Source organism: Leucoraja erinacea, chromosome 14 (assembly GCF_028641065.1).
Source record: "Leucoraja erinacea ecotype New England chromosome 14, Leri_hhj_1, whole genome shotgun sequence".
Taxonomy (NCBI): Eukaryota; Metazoa; Chordata; class Chondrichthyes; order Rajiformes; family Rajidae; genus Leucoraja; species Leucoraja erinaceus.
This window is the reverse complement of record NC_073390.1, coordinates 31,694,360-31,714,340: the sequence shown is the minus strand read 5'-3', so window position 1 is coordinate 31,714,340 and position 19,981 is coordinate 31,694,360. Positions and strand designations below refer to the sequence as shown.

General features: G+C 43.3%; 1 protein-coding gene across 1 annotated transcript; it reads left to right on the top strand.

Moving 5' to 3' along the window:
• Positions 1-907: 907 nt before the first annotated feature.
• LOC129703517 (alpha-1,4-N-acetylglucosaminyltransferase-like) lies at positions 908-19,665 on the top strand. Its single transcript, XM_055646054.1, has 3 exons — positions 908-1,012; positions 10,259-10,719; positions 14,361-19,665. Exons 2-3 carry the CDS (start codon positions 10,291-10,293, stop codon positions 14,955-14,957), a joined length of 1,026 nt encoding a protein of 341 aa, XP_055502029.1. The 5' UTR covers positions 908-1,012; positions 10,259-10,290; the 3' UTR covers positions 14,958-19,665.
• Positions 19,666-19,981: the final 316 nt, after the last annotated feature.

The window sequence follows — 19,981 nt, the reverse complement described above, 5'->3', positions numbered from 1 at the left end:
TTCCCCGTTTTATTTTTTCGCCAGATAGGGATGAACAGAGTTTGAAGTTTAAATCTTTGCCATTGCATCTCCACCGTCAACCCTTTAAGTATAATTTGCCAGTCTATCCTAACCAATTCCTGTCTCATCCCTTCATAGCCTCCTTTCTTTAAGTTCAGGACCCTAGTCTCTGAATTAACCATCTCACTTTCTATCCTAGTGCAGAATTCCACCATATTATGGTCACTGTTGCCCAATGGGCTTTTCACAACAAGAACACTAACTAATCTTTCTTCATTACACAATACAATATTATAAGCTACTCATCTTCTTTTTAATTATTAAAATTGCCTACATTGCTGCATAATGGCGGAATTGTCATATGCTGAGAGAATGGAGCAGCTGGGCTTGTACATTCTGGAGTTTAGAAGGATAGTAGGATAACTCATTGAAACATATAAGATTGTTAAGGGCTTGGACACGCTAGAGGCAGGAAACATGTTCCCGATGTTGGGGGAGTCCAGAACCAGGGGCCACAGTTTAAGAATAAGGAGTAAGTCATTTAGAACGGAGATGAGGAAACGCTTTTTCTCACAGAGAGTGGTGAGGCTGTGGCATTCTCTGCCTCAGAGGGTGGTGGAGGCAGGTTCTCTGGATGCTTTCAAGAGAGAGCTAGGTAGGGCTCTTAAAAATAGGGGAGTCAGGGGATATGGGGAGAAATCAGGAACAGGGTACTGATTGGGGAAGATCAGCCATGATCACATTGAATAGCGGTGCTGGCCTGAAGGGCCAAATGCCCTACTCCTGCACCTATAGTGTATTGTCTATTGCCTAATTCATATCTCATTGACAGAACATTCTCTCTCACTTTCACACTGATGGACAGCCATAAATGATGAAATCTCCCTTTTGGGCACTCCCATCATTCGTAAATAAAATAAAGCAAACGTGAACTCAAGATACCAGTTGCCAAATTAAACAACCGAGGACAGTCTCACAAAATATTTTCACTGACACTGCCAGTTTAAAACAGGTAAGTGACAAAGCTCGTAAACATATTTACTTTGGAATTATACTGTACTTGGTTCTTCTCTTAGAAAAAAAAGTGTTTTATTTCCCTTGTGTTTGTGTTATGTTGATATCTTCAAATGGAAAGTGATCTGTGGCAAAATATAAAATGGAATGTTTAGAAATGCCCCAGTTGCCAAACATTGAACTCCCCTCCCCATTCTCATACTGACCTTTCTGTCCTGGGCCCCCTCCACTGTCAGAGTGAGGTCACACACAAATTTGAGGAACAGCATCTCTGATTTCTCTGGGCAGCTCACAACCCAGTGGTATGAATATCAATGTTTTTTCTAATTTCAAGTGATCCTTGAATTCCCTCTCTCTCCATCCCTCTCCCACCCTAGTTGTCCTGCTTGTTTCACTGTTCATATCCCTTTGTTATCTCCTCTTCCACAGTCAACACTGGACCATTGTGGTCTCCAGTGGCTTTTCTCTGCCTGCACTGATTTATTCTGCACCTTTACACACCTCGTTTCCCTTTCCCCTGACTCTCAGTCTGAAGAAGGGTCTTGACCCGAAATGTCTCCTATTTCTTTTCTCAAAGTTGCTGCTTGACCCGCTGAGTTACTCCAGCATTTTGTGTCTCTCTTAAGCTCGCAACATGCCTTGGTAGTTTATGAATGTCTTATCCTGAATTCTTGATTTTGCCAATTATCCTGGATAATCAATCAACAAAATTTGTATCTGTGCTATCATTTTCATTGAAAATAGACATAAAATTCTGGAGTAATTCAGAGATGCTGCCTGTGTCGCTGCATTACTCCAGCATTTTGTGTCTATCTTCGGTTTAAAACAACATTTGCAGTTTCTTCCAACACTATGATGGCTAGTTTACACGGGGCGACTTGACGCAAGATGTAGCCAGAGTGGAGTGGTCGTGGTCTAGCACGATATCACACGATATAACGGGGGGGTAGACCAAGAGTTCCCACGGTACTCGGCAATTCTGTCATTTGTGCGAGTGACTTGTCCGTCTCCCGATCTTTCCCGAATGAACATCGTGGACTGTAGTGTAGTTAATCACGTGGCACAAATGATGTTACTTTGTTGTCACACACTCTATTCGTTTTTTTCACCCGAGCTCTTTAATGAGCTGAAGAATAATCTGTTTTTTTAGACAAATGTTGTTTGGTGTGATGCACCTTCTCTCAATATGTGCAAGAAGTCGTCTTTTTATTTTGTCAAATATGAATAAAGACTGTATCTCACATTGACCGTGATTATTGTGTTATTTTATGATCTACTGAGAGGTGAAACTTTCAGTCTGAAGAAACTTTCAGCCCGAAACGCCACCCGTTCCTTCTCTCCAGAGATGCTGCCTGTCCCGCTGAGTTGCTCCAAGCAACTGGTGTCTATCTTCAAAGGACTGACCAGGACTGCCTCTCTCTCTCTCTCTCTTCAAAGGACTCCTCTCTCTCTCTCTCTCTCTCCTCTCCAGGACTCTCCTCTCTCTCTCTCTCTCTCTCTCTCTCTCTCTCTCTCTCTCTCTCTCTCTCTCTCTCTCTCTCTCTCTCTCTCTCTCTCTCTCTCTCTCTCTCTCTCTCTCTCTCTCTCTCTCTCTCCTCTCTCTCTCTCTCACACAGGCATGAATGGATGAACTCCGCGGGACAGGCAGCATCTACGGAGAGAAATGAACAGCGACCCATTCTTCAGGCTGCCTTATGTCTCCCCCCCCCCCACCCCCCCCACACCCCAACTCCCACCCACACACCCGCATGCTGGAGAAACTCAGCGGAACGGTGTCTATTTCCTTCGTTCCATAGATGCTGCTGCACCCGCTGTGTTTCTGCAGCATTCGCGTGTGGGGGTGGGAGTTGGGGGGGGGGGAGAGACATAAGGCAGCCTGAAGAATGGGTCGTCTGTCCATTTCCCAAATGCTGTCTGGCCCGCGGAGTTCCTCCATTCATGCCTGTGTGAGAGGGAGGGAGAGAGAGAGAGAGAGAGAGAGAGAGAGGCAGTCCTGGTCAGTCCTTTGAAGATAGACACCAGTTGCTTGGAGCAACTCAGCGGGACAGGCAGCATCTCTGGAGAGAAGGAACGGGTGGCGTTTCGGGTCGAGAGCCTTCTTCACACTCTCCCTCCCTCACTCTCACACAGGCATGAATGGAGGAACTCCGCGGGCCAGGCAGCATTTACGTTCCTTCTCTCCAGAGATGCTGCCTGTCCCGCTGAGTTGCTCCAAGCAACTGGTGTCTATCTTCAAACGCCTGACCAGGACTGCCTCGCTCTCTCTCTCTCTCTCTCCCTCCCTCTCTCTCCGTAAATGCTGTCTGGCCCGCGGAGTTCATCCATTCACGCTTGTGTGAGAGGGAGGGAGAGAGAGAGAGATACGCACACACAAGGTGGATGCGAAATCTTACCTGCCTGTTTCAGTGACAGACACCCACCGCCAGTAAATGAAGACACCCCCATCTTTCAGACAAAAAGAGACACACTGACATTAATGAAATGCTTAGCTAGTTTTATTAGATTTGTATGTAAATAGCAAACTGGCTGGATTCACTCTATCCAACTTCCGGGTTCACGGTTGGCAGGAGTTCCCACGGTGACCGCAAGAGTTACTACCGATATCGCACGGGACACTTCGTTCATAAAATGTTGCAATGCTTAACCACAAGTGCACAAGACACTCTTGGACAAATTCAAACATGTTTGAATTTTCTCCCGAGTACCCAAGGTACACGATTACCTGCCGTTAGCGCCACGGTGGTCCACGAATGCCGTATTGTTACCGCACGAGGTTCCCACGATGTCAAACTCTGGTTACCTCTTGCGTCAAGTCGCACCGTGAAAAGGGGGTTTAATTTTAATACCCAGTTTGTCTTCTGCCATTTATATATCTTGCACGCCTGCAGCCTTCCCCCTTTTGATATGTTTTGACCCCCTTGTGTCATTTGCAGTCCGCACTCGACACTCATGATGTTCTCCAGTGTGATTAAAATTGTCTGCAAGAAAAGTATGATTGCATCAAAATAATTTATCCAAACAAACAATAAGTGTATTGTGAAGAAAGGTCCCCACCCGAAATGTCACATGGCAATGTTCTCCAGAGATGCTGCCTAACCTGCTGAGTGACTCCAGCATTCTGCTTATATGACATTTAAGTCAAGCTGGGCATTAGGCATTTTTTAGATTAGAATTAGATTAGAATTAGATTCCTTTATTGTCAGCAGTCATACACAGAACCAATAAAAATAAAACATACAATAAACACAAATTAAACATCCACCACAGTGAGTTCACCAACCACATCCTCACTGTGATGGAGGCAAAGTCTTAGTCTCCGTCTCTTCCCTCCTTGTTCTCCCTCTGTGCTGAGACAATCGATCCAGGCCGGAGATGCCGCCCTCCAGTCCAACAGACCTCTGTGGTGATGTCGCCGCCGCCGAAAGCCGGAACGCCGCCTCCGCTCCGAGACGGCCCGCCACAGCATCAGCTCCGGGCAGCCGCCCCAGCTCCAAACAGCCGCCCAGCTTCGGGTCCCAAAGTCTCCGCTCCGGGCCGCTGCCCCAGCTCCGGGTCCCGCCGTCTCCGCTCCGGGCCGTTGCCCCAGCTCCGGGCAGCCGCCCCAGCTCTGGGTCCCGGCAGTCTCAGCTCCGAGCCCCGCTGCATCACCTCCAGGCCGCCGCTGAAAGCCAGAACGCCGCACCAGCAAATTGGGCCACCTCTGCCTCAGCCCCGAAGATGGCCAGCCTCTCGTTGGTGAGTCCTGGCGGGCTCTGTCTCCGGAGCCTCGGGGTCAGTCGCAGGCTGGAGGCCACCAGCTCCGCCATTAGGCCTCAGCGCAGACGGAGGCAGAGAAGGGGTATACGACACGAAAAAGTCACATTCCCCCGAAGGAAGAGACAGAGAACATGTTTCACCCACCCCCCCTCTAACACAACCCAACAAACTAAAACTTAACCAAAACAAGACAAAAAAAACAACAGATAAAAGTAAAGACAGACGGACTGCAGGCGAGCCGCAGCTGTTAACAACGCCGCCACTTCCGGAATATTATATCACCGTTTGTGTACAATATTCTGCATGAATTGTTTCATTTTAAAGTAAATTTTGCCTAATCGCATTATAAATAAGATTTCAATGGTTCGACATCTTTCGTTTTTGCTCGATAGACATTTATGGTCGCTGACTGGTTTTACTGCCAAATATGAACTTGAATGTAACAAATACTGTTCTGCTGAAGCCAAGTTAAAAATGGGGCATTTTAGATCTTATGTTTTTCATCAGGATGATTATGGATATGAATGCATTAATGACCTTGATGTCAAGCACAATTTTAACATTGGGTGTTGAAGAGAAATGATCATTGGTGCCATGGGATCAGTACTAAGTTCCATGACAAAGGAGTGATAGAATGCTATGGTTCATTTTCTTGTTCTCTTATAATTACAAGCCAAAGCTTTGGAGCTTGGAAGAATACGTGAGGCAGGACTAATGTAAATAAAGGCACAAGTCTTGGTGATTTAAAACTTCAGAACAAAGCTGTGATGATGTACGCTTGAAAGTGAGGACATAAATATTGAAGCTTAAAGGAATATGAGAATTGAAGGAATTAAGGTTGATAAAATAGAATCATAAAGGATGAACTTTTTTACCCCAGCGTGAAAATATCAAACATTAATGGACAGTTTAAAGTGAGAGGCGTCAAGTTTAAAGGAGATTTGCAAAGCAAGTTTCTTTTACACGCAATGTGCTGCCAGGGAGGTGATAGAAGCATTCACGACAGCAACATTTCAAAGGCTTTCATATAGAAGCAAGAAGAGGCAGGGAATAGAGGGGTTTGGACCATCTGTAGGCAGATGGAATTAATTAGATTGGCTTCATGGTACAGGTATTGGAGGCTGAAGAACCTATTCCTGTGTTAATCTATGACTGTTAATTAGTTTTATCTGTCGTGTTTAATCTGTTAATTTGTTAATTCGTTTTCACACATTACCAACCCACATATCTACTGTCTCCTTCTCCCCTGACTCTCAGTCTGAAACAGGGTCTCGACCCAGAACGTTACCCATTCCTTCTCTCCAGAGATGCTGCCTGTCCTGCTGAGTTACTCCAGCAGTTTGTGCCTATCTTCGGTGTAAACCAGCACCTGCAGTTCCTTCCTACATTGTTAATTTGTTCATGGGTTCAACCAAATTGATATTGCTTTTAAAATTCATTGTAGATTAGCATTAATTACAGCAGTAAAATATAGTGTTGAAGATTTACAAAACAGTCTGGCCCCAGAAGTCAATAATTTCTTGCACCTCCGAACAATCTAGCGCAGTATTTATATTTTAAATCCATGGGGGAGGGGGAATAATGACAGAGCCTCCTCATGGCAAACCCTGGAAGCAACGATGTGATGCACTCTGTGACTCGTCGGGCGACAATTCTTTCAACATGTTGGGCGTCGACAGAAGCCAACACCCAGCTACATCGTCTGACATGCAAGCAAACCACGTTCAGGGGAAGGACGTGCATTTGTCATTCGGTTTAACCACTGCTGTAGAAATATCCTTGCGGACTTCCTCTTCTGAGCTCTTTGGTTCAAGGTTTTCAATGAAAATGTTGTCCTGTTCATGTAGTAGGTGAGACTGGGAAGAAATGTGAAAAGGGAAATGGCGTTTATCTAGGTTCTCTTGTAAGGAAGGGTTTCCGGACAGGGTTATGTTTTGAATAAAAATGCCCACAGTCGTCATCCTTACAAGGCTGGACTTGTACGCGCTTCAATAGAAAGTGCAAGATTCTTGATTGAAATGTAATATCCTCCAGGGTCTAATAAGGTGTTTGAGGAGTCATCCTCTGTACTTTACAATCTTCCACTGAAAAGTCAACCGTAATTTCAGTTCCTATTTCTTCCAAGTCACCACACTAACAATAAGATTTATTTGTTATTCATTTATTTTATTTTTTTCTCCTTTCTTTATTTTTTTCTTTAGTATAGGGGGGTTTTGTTTTTTCCTTATTTCCTTTTCTTTTTGTCTTTTTATCTTTGTGTTTTTTTCTACATTTATAAGTTTTCTTTTAAAGATTTAACTATATTTACATAGAGGCTGGGAGGTCTATATTCAATGTGTATTTTGACACTGGTCTCATATTAGGTTATACCTGTTATTAATGTAATCCTGATCCCTATGTATCAATATCATTGTTATGTTTATCATTATTCTTTTTGCTCTGTTTTTTATGTTTTATTTTTGTTTTTTTTGGAAAAAACCCAATAAAAATATTTTAAAAGAAGGAAAGAACAATATGTTTCTTATAGAAACATATTTTTCTTATAGAAACATGTAAAATACTTGAAAGATTGGACAGGCTAGATATAGGAAAAATGTTCCCGATGTTGGGGGGAGTCCAGAACCAAGGGTCACCATTTAAGAATAAGGAGTAGGCCATTTAGGACTGAGATGAGGAAAAAGTTCTTCACCCAGAGAGTTGTGAATCTGTGGAATTCTCTGCCACAGAAGGCAGTGAAGAGCAATTCACTGAATGTTTTCGAGAGTCAGATTTAGCTCTCAGGACCAAAGGAATCAAGGGATGAGGGGAATAAGCAGGAACGGGGTACTGATTTTAGATGATCAGCCATGATCATATTCAATAATACCGCTGCCCAAGAAGAGCAAGGTGACGTGCCTCAATGACTACCGACCAGTGGCACTAACATCTGTGGTGATGAAGTGCTTTGGGAGGCTGATCATGGTGCAAATCAACTCATACCTCCACTGCAGTTCACTTACCGCCACAACAGATCAATGGTGGATGCGATCTCACTGGCTCTCCACTCCGCTCTGGCCCACTTGGACAACAAAAATTCATATGTCAGACTGCTATTCATTGACTGCAGCTCATCATCCCCTCCAAGCTGGTTACCAAGCTCTCAGAACTGGGTCTCTGCACATCCCTCTGCAATTGGATCCTCATTCACAGACCACAGATCACAGTCTGTCCATATTGGTGGAAATGTGTCAACCTCGATAACAATCAGCAGGGGAGCACCTTAAGGCTGCGTGCTCAGCGCCCTGGTGTACTCTTTCTATATTTATGACTGCTTTTCTGGACTTAGTGCAAACTCCATCTTCAAGTTTTCTGATGACACCACTGTTGTGGGACGTATCACTGATGGGGGCGAATCACAGTATAGAAGTGAGATCCACCGATTGACCAAATGGTGCCAACACAATAACCTGGCCCTCAACACCAGCAAAACCAAGAACTGATTGTGGACTTTGGAAGGGGCAGGATGGGGACCCACAGTCCCATTGATGTCAATGGTTGAAAGGGTCAAGAACTTCAAATTCCTGGGTGTGCATATTTCCAAAGATCTCTCCTGGTCCCAGCACACTGATGCAATTATAAAGAAAGCACATCAGCGCCTCTACTTCCTGAGAAGATTACGGAGAGTCGGTATGTCAAGGAGGACTCTCTCGAAATTCTACAGGTGCACAGTAGAGAGCATGCTGACCGGTTGCATCGTGGCTTGGTTCTGCAACTTGAGCAACAAGGAGCGGAAAAGGCTGCAAAAAGTTGTAAACACTGCCCAGTCCATCATCGGCTCTGACTTCCCTACCATCGAGGGGATCTATCGCAGTTGCTGCTTAAAAAGGCTGCCAACATCATCAAGGGCCCACATCATCCTGGTCACACACTCATCTCTCCGCTGCCTTCAGGTAGAAGGTACGGGAGCCTGAAATCTGCAACATCCAGGTACAGGAACAACTTTTTCCCCACAGACATCGGACTATTAAACATAACTTCAAACAAACTCTGAACTATAACAGCCTATTGCACTTTATCTATTTATTTATGTGTGAACACATATATTCTATGGTATATGGACACTCTGATCTGTTCTGTATTTATGCCTACAATATTCTGTTGTGCTGCACAATATTCTGCCCCACCTCCCTATTTTCTTTCTGGGAGTAAGTTGACACATTCATTCTGTGGTTCATTGATTTTGCATAATAATACACCAATGCTAAATGCGGTTTGGTAAAACTATCACCGGATACTTTGATTTGATTGCACCTTTGTGATTAACATATACCACCACCAAAGTGTTTCACCTTGGACTTGTGCATGCCGTATATGCATATCCACACACCCTTTAATGCACAGAATGCACCTGGTGTCCATTGGCAGTTGATACCATGACTGAACACTTGATAACTCATGCTAATCCCATCTGCCTCCTTAACTAGAGATGGTATTAGTAAATTACCCATCTTTGGGCATTAGCATCAGTTTGTAAATGACTGAAGATTTACAGATAAGAGGTTTTAGTGGAGCAAAGCTGTCCATCATTGTGACTTTGATTGTTTCAGCTAAAAATAGCAGAGGTCTAATGTTTTGTCTCAGAGCTGATCCCAGACCAATAAATGGATGATTGTATCCCAATAATCAATAGTTTCAGTTGGTATCAACTTAATTTAAATGTAACAGGAAGGGTGAGAACCAATTCCTCAAATATAGCTATGTGACTGATAAGGCTAATTTAGTAAAATACAGTATGTTCAATATCATCCAGATTGGCCATGCTACTTATTTGTTAGCTCTGTGCAGCCGAAGCACTGATATTAGTGATTTGGTAAATAATCTGGAAACTGGAGTTAGCCCATTTTGCAACGCTACTGAGTGTATCGTTGCCTCATCCAGTTAAATTTCAAATATCTTTAACCCTGTAACAAGGAACTGTATTGTTTCAATGACAGCTGCCAAAAAAATACTTTATCCCTCCCTCCATCCAAAAATCGAATGCCTTTATCACTGATCTTTTATCCTCAGGCAATCCTACCTCCACGCCTCCACCCTCAATGTGCACAGTTGATGTCTACCGCCTCCCCAAGATTCACAAGCAGGACTTGCTATCACAACATCTCCGATGCTGGGGTGAGCTGAGTCAAACAAAGAGAGGGTAAAACAGAAGGATTAATTCTGGATGGTCTATCAGGTGCTGTTAACCCCCAACAGGGTTCCCAACATTTCTCTCTGCTGTTGTTGTCAGTAATTAATCTCTCCCGATATAGTCATCAGGACCTATTTTAATATTGATTCCACTGGCACACTCAGTCATGGTAGTACAAATAAATCAGACTTCTAATTGCTTGGCAATTGTTGTCTTTTGAAGTTTCAGATTTCTCAGCATTCTCCTCTCTAAAGCTATCAAAAAAAAAATCAGGCTCTTCCATGCTCAGGGAATAATAATTTTTGATTTATTAATTCACAGGATCCTTTGGAGAAACACCTCATTGCCACACCATGATTCCTATTCGTAGGATATTTAGCCTTGTCGTCATAATTGGAGCTAATGTTCTGCTGTATGTAAGTTGGCATATGAAAATACAACAACATTTTCAAAAGAATATGGTAAGAATGTCACAAGTGGAAGATGAAGCTACCATGGATGGTCCTCGTCCACACCTGGACCCTGGGATTATGTTTGTGGAAACAACAGACAATGTGGAGCTGAAGCCATTGGTGATGTGCTCAGTGGAGTCTGCTGCTCGTCAAAACCCAGATAAACCAATCTATTTCTTCATGAAGGGGTTCAGTGGCAACTTGAGCCAATATCCAGAGCCTAAGTACAGACTCATCCCGTTGCTCTCCTCAATGAAGAATGTTGTTCTTCTACCTTTAAACGCTACCGAACTGTTTGATGGTACTTCATTGAAATTCTGGTATCAAAAGGTAAGCAATAAGAAGAAAGTGTGATGTGTTAAATTATGGGTCGTCAAACCAGAGTAGGACCTTCTCAGTGGATTTTATGGCCCTGGGGATGGCTGTGGAATAGAGGGAGCTAGGAGTACAAGTACATAATTCACTAAAAGTAACATCATATAGGTGGACAGGGTGGTGAAGAAAGCTTTAGACATAAAGATAGACACAAAATGCTGGAGTAACTCAGCGGGTCAGGCACATTTCTGGAGAAATGGAATAAGTGACATTTCGGGTCGAGACACTTCTTCAGACTGAGAGTCGGGGAGAGAGTAACTCAGAGTATGAAAAGGTTCAAAACAATTCTGAGGCAGCACCAATGACGAAGCAAAAGTGGAGTCCCCAATGATCAATTTTTGGCTGTGGAGAGGTGAAAACGATGAAACATGCTGACCTACATCAGTGAAAACATTAGGTCTAAGATTTTGATAATGTTGCAGTTGCACAAGAAGTTGGTGAGGCCCAATCTGGAGTTTTGTGTTTGTTTTGTTTGGAAAGATTGAACCTTCTGAACCTTCTGAATTTCGTAGTCGGCGGGGCAGTATTCTGCATATCGCCAACTTGGACAATTTAACATTTTTATCAAGCCAATTATCCTACAAACCTGTACGTCTTTGGAGTGTGGGAGGAAACTGAAGATCTCAGAGAAAACCCACAATGATCATGGGGAGAACGTGCAAACTCCATACAGACAGCACCCGTAGTCGGGCTCGAATCCGGGTCTCTGGCGCTGCATTTTGCTGTAAGGCAGCAACTCTACCGCTGTGCCACCATGACTGATTGAGTGAAGAAAAGCTTTACCATGATATTAACCAGGAAACAAGGACTAAATTATTGGAAGAGGTTGGACAGGGTAGGAATTTGTTCTTGAAGCTAAGGAGACTGAGGGGTGATCTTATAGATGTGTCTAATGTTGTTAGCGACCTGGATCAGGTGAATGCACACAATAGGATCATGAGGCCTGATTTTCCACACAGTGAATGGTCTGTCTATGGAATGAGCTGGAGGAAGTGCTTGAGGCAGCTTCTGACAGCACTTAAAAGACATTTGGACATGTACATAACAGGAAGAGTGTGCTTTGACTATTTTCTTTCTGGGAGTAAGTTGACTCAGTCTATCTGAAATTTGTGTCTAAATCTAGTCTCCCTGAATATGGAAGAATGCACACACTAAATGGAGTGCAGTAAAGTTGCACCAGGTTGATTCCTTGCATGGCAAGTTTGTTGTTTAACAGAAATTGAACATCTTGGGCTAGTATTCACATGAGATTAGAAAGCTATCTCACTAAAATGTCCAATATTCGTGAGGTGCTTGACACGGTAAATACTGAGATGATGCTTCCCTTGATTATGTAATAATAATAATAATAATAATAATAATAAATTGAATTTACATAGCGCTTTTCAGGGACTCAAAGTCGCTTTACAAGGCAAGGCAAAAAACAAAAACAACAACAAAAACAACAACAAAAACAAAAACAAAAAGAAAACAAAACAAAACAAACCAAAAAATGAGAAACAATTCAAGCACAGATGAAAAGGGAGGGGGATGTGGGGCTAAGGATAGGCAGAGGTGAAGAGATGGGTCTTGAGGCGGGACTGGAAGATGGTGAGGGACTCAGAATTGTGGATCAGTTGGGGGTGGGAGTTCCAGAGCCTGGGACCTGCCCTGGGGAAGGCTCTGTCCCCAAAACTGCGGAGGCTGGATTTGTGGATGGAGAGGAGACCGGCTGATGTGGATCTGAGGGACCGTGAGGGATGGTAGGGGGAGAGGAGGTCAGTGAGATATGGGGGAGCCAGATGGTGGAGGGCTTTGTAGGTGAGGACCAGGATTTTGTATGTGATCCGGTGGGAGATGGGAAGCCAGTGAAGTTGTTGGAGGACTGGAGTGATGTGGTGCCAGGATTTGGTGTGGGTGATGAGTCGGGCGGCTGCGTTCTGGACCAGTTGGAGTCGGTTGATGTAGCTGGAGCTGATGCCAAGGAGAAGTGAGTTGCAGTAGTCCAGTCGGGAGGAGATGAAGGCATGGATCAGTCTTTCAGCAGCGGGGGGTGTGAGAGAGGGTCTGATTTTGGCGATGTTGTGGAGGTGAAAGAAAGAGGTTTAAATGACATGGCGGATGTGAGGCTCAAGGGAGAGGGTGGAATCAAAGATCACGCCAAGGTTGCGGGCCTGGGGAGATAGGAGGACAATGGTGCCGTCGATGGTGAGAGTGAGATTATTGATTTTGCTGAGTGTGGATTTGGAGCCTATTAGGAGGAATTCTGTTTTATCGCTTTTCAGTCCATATGTGCCTATATTAAGGGGATGACTAGCTCCAAATAGGGCTGGACATTCAGGATAAAATTGAGGAGGACTTCTCTCAGTCAGAGGGTGGTGTGGTGAATCTTTGGGGTTTTCTGCCAAATAAGTCAATGAATGTTTACTGGTTGGGCATCTATAAAACATGAATTGATACAGTAGATGTTTTAATGTTTGCTGCTGCAATATTCGATGTTTAAAATAGATATTAATGATCACTATGCTGTCTGGATTGGATTATTTCAGTCAAAATAACAAACTGCAAAGTGTGCAATGAAGATGTTTAAGTTTGTTATCAGTTCTAGAGGTTTTGAGTTATATGGAGAGGTTGGATAGGCTGCCAACTGCGATCGAGCTCCCATGTCGGCGCTGTCTAAACTCCTGCATCGGGACGGTCTAAACTCCTGCGGCTTGGAGTTTCCAAAATTGGTCCCTAACCAGGGACCACGAGTTTCACGATGTTAAAGTCCGCAGCTCCCACAGGTTGGAACACCAAAGGCCGACCACTGGCAAAGGGATCGCCCGCTACAAGATGTTAGAGTCCGCAAGCTCTTCTGCTTTGTAGCTCCAGAACTCCCAAACAAGAGGTCGCCAACTCCACGATGTCCGGCTGCAATGCGGACGGAGCCACATGGAAACATTTTATATAACATGCTCCCTTTAGCTCCCACATAATTTCTTCCATTATCACACCCCATATCTCTCTAAACCTTTCCTGTTCATGTGCCTGAAAAACGTCTTTGGGTTTGAAGAAGGGTCTCGACCCTAAACGTCACCCATTCCTTCTCTCCAGGGATGCTGCCTGTCCCACTGAGTTACTCCAGCATTTTGTGCTTGACTTTGAAATGCTGTTAACTAGCTTCATCAACTAGTTCTCATGGCAGCTTGTTCCGTGTAGCTGTTTTAAAAAATTGAGTCTCTGGTTCCTATTAAACCTTCTGCCATAACTTATGCCTCTTTTCATAAATTTTCAGACTATGTTCATTCACTCTATCTAGTCCACTCAAGATTTTACATACCTCTATGAGATTATCCCCCAGTCTCCTGGTGTCCAAGCAATAAGGTCCAAACCTGCCCAACTACATCATTCCCTATTGCTGGGTGACCAGAACAGAACACTATACACTAAGAGGTGTGCCACCAATATCTTGTAAATTGTACATAACATCCCAATTTCTATATTCAATTCTTTGACTGATAAAGGATTGTGTCACGAGGAAGAGACAAAAAGAATGCAGAAAGAACGACTGCATGTTCAGAAAGAATGGAAATTAAGATAATGAATTGAAATTTTTTTTGTCCATTATCCCACAGGTAAATCCAGAAAAGGAGAGGTTTTGGACCCATGTGTTTGCTGATGGCTGCAGATTAGCACTGCTGTGGAAATATGGGGGCATCTACCTGGATACTGATATTATATCAATGAAGCCAATGCCGTTTACTAACTTTACATGCCCTCAGACTGCTGGAACTGTCAGTAATGGGGCATTAGGTTTCTCACATAGGCATCATCCTGTTTTATGGAATTGCATGGAAGATTTTGTGGCCAATTACATTGGACATATTTGGGGTCATCAAGGCCCTGGACTGCTTACCCGTGTGCTGAAGAGATGGTGTCAGACGAATAATCTAGCTCCCTTCATTGGCAAAGAATGCAACGGCATCTCTTTATGGATCCGAGATCGGTTCTACCCAATCCCATATCTAGCTTGGAAGAAGTACTATACTCCTTGGAAAAAGAAGGATATAGAGCAGACCTTCTCAGCAACGTATGGAGCACATGTCTGGAATTATATGAATAGAAAAGATAAAAAGGAAATCATTGTTGGATCATTAATTGAACATTTTTTTCAGTTGTATTGTCCAACTACATATGGAAATGTAATTCAGTTGAATTATAGTTCATGGTGATTTATGCCCTGATGTTCTTGTTTTAGTATGTCTAAAAGTGTGTTTTAGTGTTTATAAGTGTGTTTTAGTGTGTGGGGGGGGGGTGAGGGCGGGAATTGGGGAAACTGTGTTTTGGTCACTTACCTCGGTGGAAAGCGACTTTTCTCCTTGTTGCATTTCGTCCTCCCTCGTGGCCTAACAACTTGGATTGGTGCAGCCTTTCCCGGAGTCATGGAGCCAGGCCATCCCCTGCCGGGGGTCGCTAGAAGAAGTGCTCCGATCACTTGCCCGCGGAGTACGACATCCTGAAGCCGCGGTCTGCGGAACCTCCAACTGCGGGCGTGGCGTGGACTTTCCATCGCGGAGAGGGTGAGCCAGAAGAAGTGCTCCGACTGCCGGCCTGTGGCCTATAATATCCTGAAGCCGCGGTCTGCGGAGCTTCTAGCCGCGGGCGTGGTGTGGGCTTTAAGAGCTATGACCGTCGGCCTGTGGTCTATAACATCGTGAAGCCCCAGTCTCTGGTAGGAAGCGGCCGAATCGGGACCTCCAAGAGTGTTCGTCCGTCAAAAACATTGGAAATTCGAGCATCCCGACGACTATACATCGGACCATCCATAGGGTTGACAGCGGAGGGTTCATGGCCACGAGCACGGATGGACAAAGGAGGAGGACTGACAAAGTTATTGCCTTCCACCACAGTGAAGAATGTTGATTCCACTGTGGTGGATGTTCATGTTATATTCTATTGTGTATGGTTCTTTATTGTTTGTATGGCCACATGGTAAATCAAATTCCACTGTACCTCAATTGGTGCATGTGGCAATAAATGTGAACTTGAACTTGAACTTGATATTGTACAATGGATGAAAAATTTAACGATGGATTTTCAAAAGTTATAGTATAAATTGTATATATAATCTCCTTTGAGCACAATTGCAATTCATGACGTATTCATTTGTTACAGAGAAAGGTTGAACAAGTTAGGTCTTTATTCTTTGGAGCGCAGAAGGTTAAGGTGGGACTTGATAGAGGTCTTTAAAATGATGAGAGGGATAGACAGAGTTGACGTGGATAAGCTTTTCCCACTGAGAGTAGTGAGGATTCAAACAAGAGGACATGACTTGAGAATTAAGGGACAGAAGTTTAGGGGTAACATGAGGAACTTCTTTACTCAGAGAGTGGTAGCGGTGTGGAATGAGCTTCCAGTGGAGGTGGTGGAGGCAGGTTCGGTTTTATCATTTAAAAATAAATTGGATAGTTATATGGACGGGAAAGGAATGGAGGGTTATGGTCTGAGTGCAGGTAGATGGGACTAGCGGAGAATGAGTGTTCGGCACGGACTAGAAGGGCCGAGATGGCTTGTTTCCGTGCTGTAATTGTTATATGGTTATATGGTTACACTTTGTTTTCTGGCAACTGTTCTTTTATTCTGCATCCAGATCCAGTTCAGGTGCCATTTAAATTGGAATGAAACACCAATTTCTACCCAAAAAAATGACACAGAGTGCTGGAGTAACTCTGCAGGTCAGTCAGCATCCCAATAGAACATGGAAAAGGTGATGGAGTGAGACAAAGAAGTTGCAGAATTGCAAATTGTGAAGCCAGAGGAAGGAATGTATGTGGAAGTTATCACGGAGGTAGAAATAGGTACACGTCCAGGGGCACAGTTGAGGACGGGGGACGGGGGTAAGAGGAAAACGGGGTCTATTTCTGACCCTCAGTTTGTGTGATGTATCTCTGCAGTGAATTTGCAGCAGCTGTCCCACAGTCAACTCACCATAGACCAGTGAAGTACTTGCATTTTACAGGTCTTTCTGGTGAAATTGTATTTACAGAGGAAACAATAGCGATTTTTCTAAATACTGTATAGATCTGTCAAAATGTTACGTATTTTGTATTTGGAAGAATAATAATTCTGTTTGTGCTAAAAGAGTACAACGTGGCATTATTTTATAATTCAGGGTATGACATTGTAAAAAAAAATAAAGAATACAAAGCAAGTGAAATTGTTTCCAGGCAAAATAAAAATTGATGTTAAGGGAGTGCTTGATAAAATAGGGATGGCCTTTACTTTTCAATGTGGGAAATGATTGAAAGGGATCAGGAAGATAGAGCCCTTGATTCATTAATCTGTACTCTACAGAAACATGTCTTTTTTGCCCCAATTTGTCCATGCCAACTTGGTTAGCATTCTGCGAGCAGTCAGTATTATGGTCGAGGAGGCGCTGAAAGTCTTAATACATATCAAGGGAGACAAATCTCCCGGGCCTTATCAGATATATCTGAGGACACTGTGAGAAGCTAGACTGAACATTACAGTGACTCAGGCAGTGATTTATGAGCTATTATTAAATCTGTGTCAGGTGCCAGAAGACTGGAGGGTGACAAATGATGTATCTCTATTTCAGCAAGGTTGCAGGGAAGTACTTAGGAACTAGAGGCCAGGGAGTCTAACAGCTGTGGTCTGAATGGCACTAGAGAGTATTGTGAGTGATAAGATCTACATGCATTTGTATTGACAGAGGATGATTAGGGATTGTCAGCATTGTTTTGTATGTGGGAGCGTGTCTCATGTATCAGATTGATTTTTTTAAGATGTGATGATAAAGGTTAACAAAGGCAGAGTTGTGGATGATGCAAATATGGAATTCAGCAAGGTACTTAACAAGGTACCGTGTGGTAGGCTGCTCTGGAAGGTTAGATTGCATGGGATCCAAGGAGAATCAGCCAACAGGATAGAAAATTGGCTTCATGAAAGTAGGCAGAGTGTGATGATGGAAGGAGTGATGGTGCAGAGCTCCTTGAAAATGGCATCACAAGTCGATAAGATGGTCAAGTAGGCCTTCAGCACATTGGCCTTCATTAGTCAGTATGGTGTATGGAAGTTGGGAGGTCATGTCACAGTTGTATAAGATATTGGTGAGACCACATTTAAAGAATTGTATTCAGTTTTTATCACTCTTTTATAGGATATATGTTGTTAAGCTACTGTAAAAAGGGTGCAGAGAAATTTATGAGAATGTTGCCAGGACTCAAGGGCATGAGCTGTAGGGAGAGGCTGACCAGGCTAGAACTTTATTCCTTTGAGTGCAGGAGGATGAGGGGTGATCTTATTGAGGTGTATAAGATCATGAGAGGAATAGATAACATAAATGCAGTCTTTTACCCAGAGTAGGGGAATCAAGAATCAGAGGACATGGGTTAAATGCGAGGGAGAAAAGTTTTAACTGAGGGGCAACTATTTTTATAAAAGGGTGGTAGGTATATGGAACAAACAGCCAGAGTAGGATGTTGAGGCAGGTACTATCACAACATTTAAAAAACCATTTAGACAGGTACATGGACATGATAAATTTAGAGGGATATGGCCAAACAGAGGAAGGTAGTACCAGTGTAGATGGGGCATATTGGTCAGCGTGGCAAGTTGGGCTGAAGGACCTGTTTCTATGTTGTATGACTATGACTCTACCTCTTTGAGTTTGTGATGTCTTTGATTATTCAAAATTGAAAAAAGAACTATAGATGCCAGAAATCCAAAATATAATCGGAAAATGCTGAAGTCATACAGCTTCTTTTTTTTAGTTGTAGAGATGACCACAAGGAAACAGACCCTTCGGCCCATCAAGTCCACATCAACCATCATCACACATTCACTAGTTCAATGTGATTCCACTTCCCACTTTTCTACACGCTAGGGACAATGTGGTATGTAACCTATCAGATTAGCCTACCATATGCTTGCTAAAGTCCATGTAGACAACCTTTAATGTCCTGAACTCATAAATCCTCTTGGTGCAATAAAACTCTATAAGAATTGTGACAAACTATTTCCCACACACTAAACTATGCTGACTATCTCTAATTAGTCCCTACCTAAACAAATGCTGGTCAGAAACTCCTCCAACAACTTTCCCAACACTCATGTGTTTAAGAACACTCCCAACACTCATGTCAGGTTTATTGACCCTGAAGTTTCTAGACTTCCCTTTGCTGCCTTTATAGTGGTGCAACATTAGCCACCCTCCAGTCTCCGGAACTTCACCTGATATAAATTTTTCTGCAAGGCTTTCTGCAATTTATTCCCTAGCTTCTTATAATTGAAGGATGCACTAGATCAAGCCCTGGGATTTATCCACCTGAATCTATGTTAAAAACATTAAAAATCCCTTTTTTGATAATTCAATGGCCTAAGGCTTCACAACTTAAGTACCTCAGTTCCTCAGCTTGCATGATCTCCTCATCAGTAAAAACTGATGGAAAAATAATAATTTAATATCTCCCCCGTCACTTGTGACTCTACATAAAGATGAGCATGCTGATTGTAAAGGGGGTCTATTCTCTCCCTAACCATCCTTTTACTCTTCATATACCTGCAGAATTTGGGGATTTTTTTTACCTTGCCTTTGAGATTCATTTCATGCCCTCTAGACATATATCATCATGCATTTCAGAAGCTTTTAGAATATCCTGGCACATGGATATGCAGGGATATGAATTATGTGCAGGTGAAGAAGTTTGTGAGAATGTCTAATAACTCAGAATCCATACATGAGTATAAGTTGTTTATTTCAGAAAGCACACAGAGCTCAAATACATTGGTGTTGTGAGCTAAATGACGAATCGAACTCGAGGCTGGACCAGCAGGCTAGATAATATGAGACACTCAACCAGATAGCTGTTTGAGTGTACAGTGGTATGCAGTAAAACATGACATGGATCACGTCAACTTGTACAGACTGATCTAGATCCTCCTTCTTAGGTATCATAATCATGCAATAAATAAGCGTATAATTAAAACTTTCAATGTATGGTAAGAAGATACAGTGCTTTTTAAATCGCGACTAAGCCGTGAAGAACATGAATATGGAGGAGTAAATGTGGCAAAGGTAATGGAAACCAGTACTCAGCTATTAATACAGTCTTTGTATTTAGGGTTAGGCTGATAAACCCATCCTACAAGAGTACGGTACAGGCCCTCTGCTGGAGGGGCGGCTGACATCATATCAGGTGGTGGTTCAACAGTCTTTGTGGGAGACTTCACGGGT

Excerpts from the sequence above, each read along its gene's own strand:
- LOC129703517 (XM_055646054.1), top strand. The coding sequence starts at position 10,291 with ATGATTCCTATTCGTAGGATATTTAGCCTTGTCGTCATAATTGGAGCT. Across the intron at positions 10,720-14,360 it reads TGAAATTCTGGTATCAAAAG|GTAAATCCAGAAAAGGAGAG; the intron begins GTAAGCAATAAG and ends ATTATCCCACAG.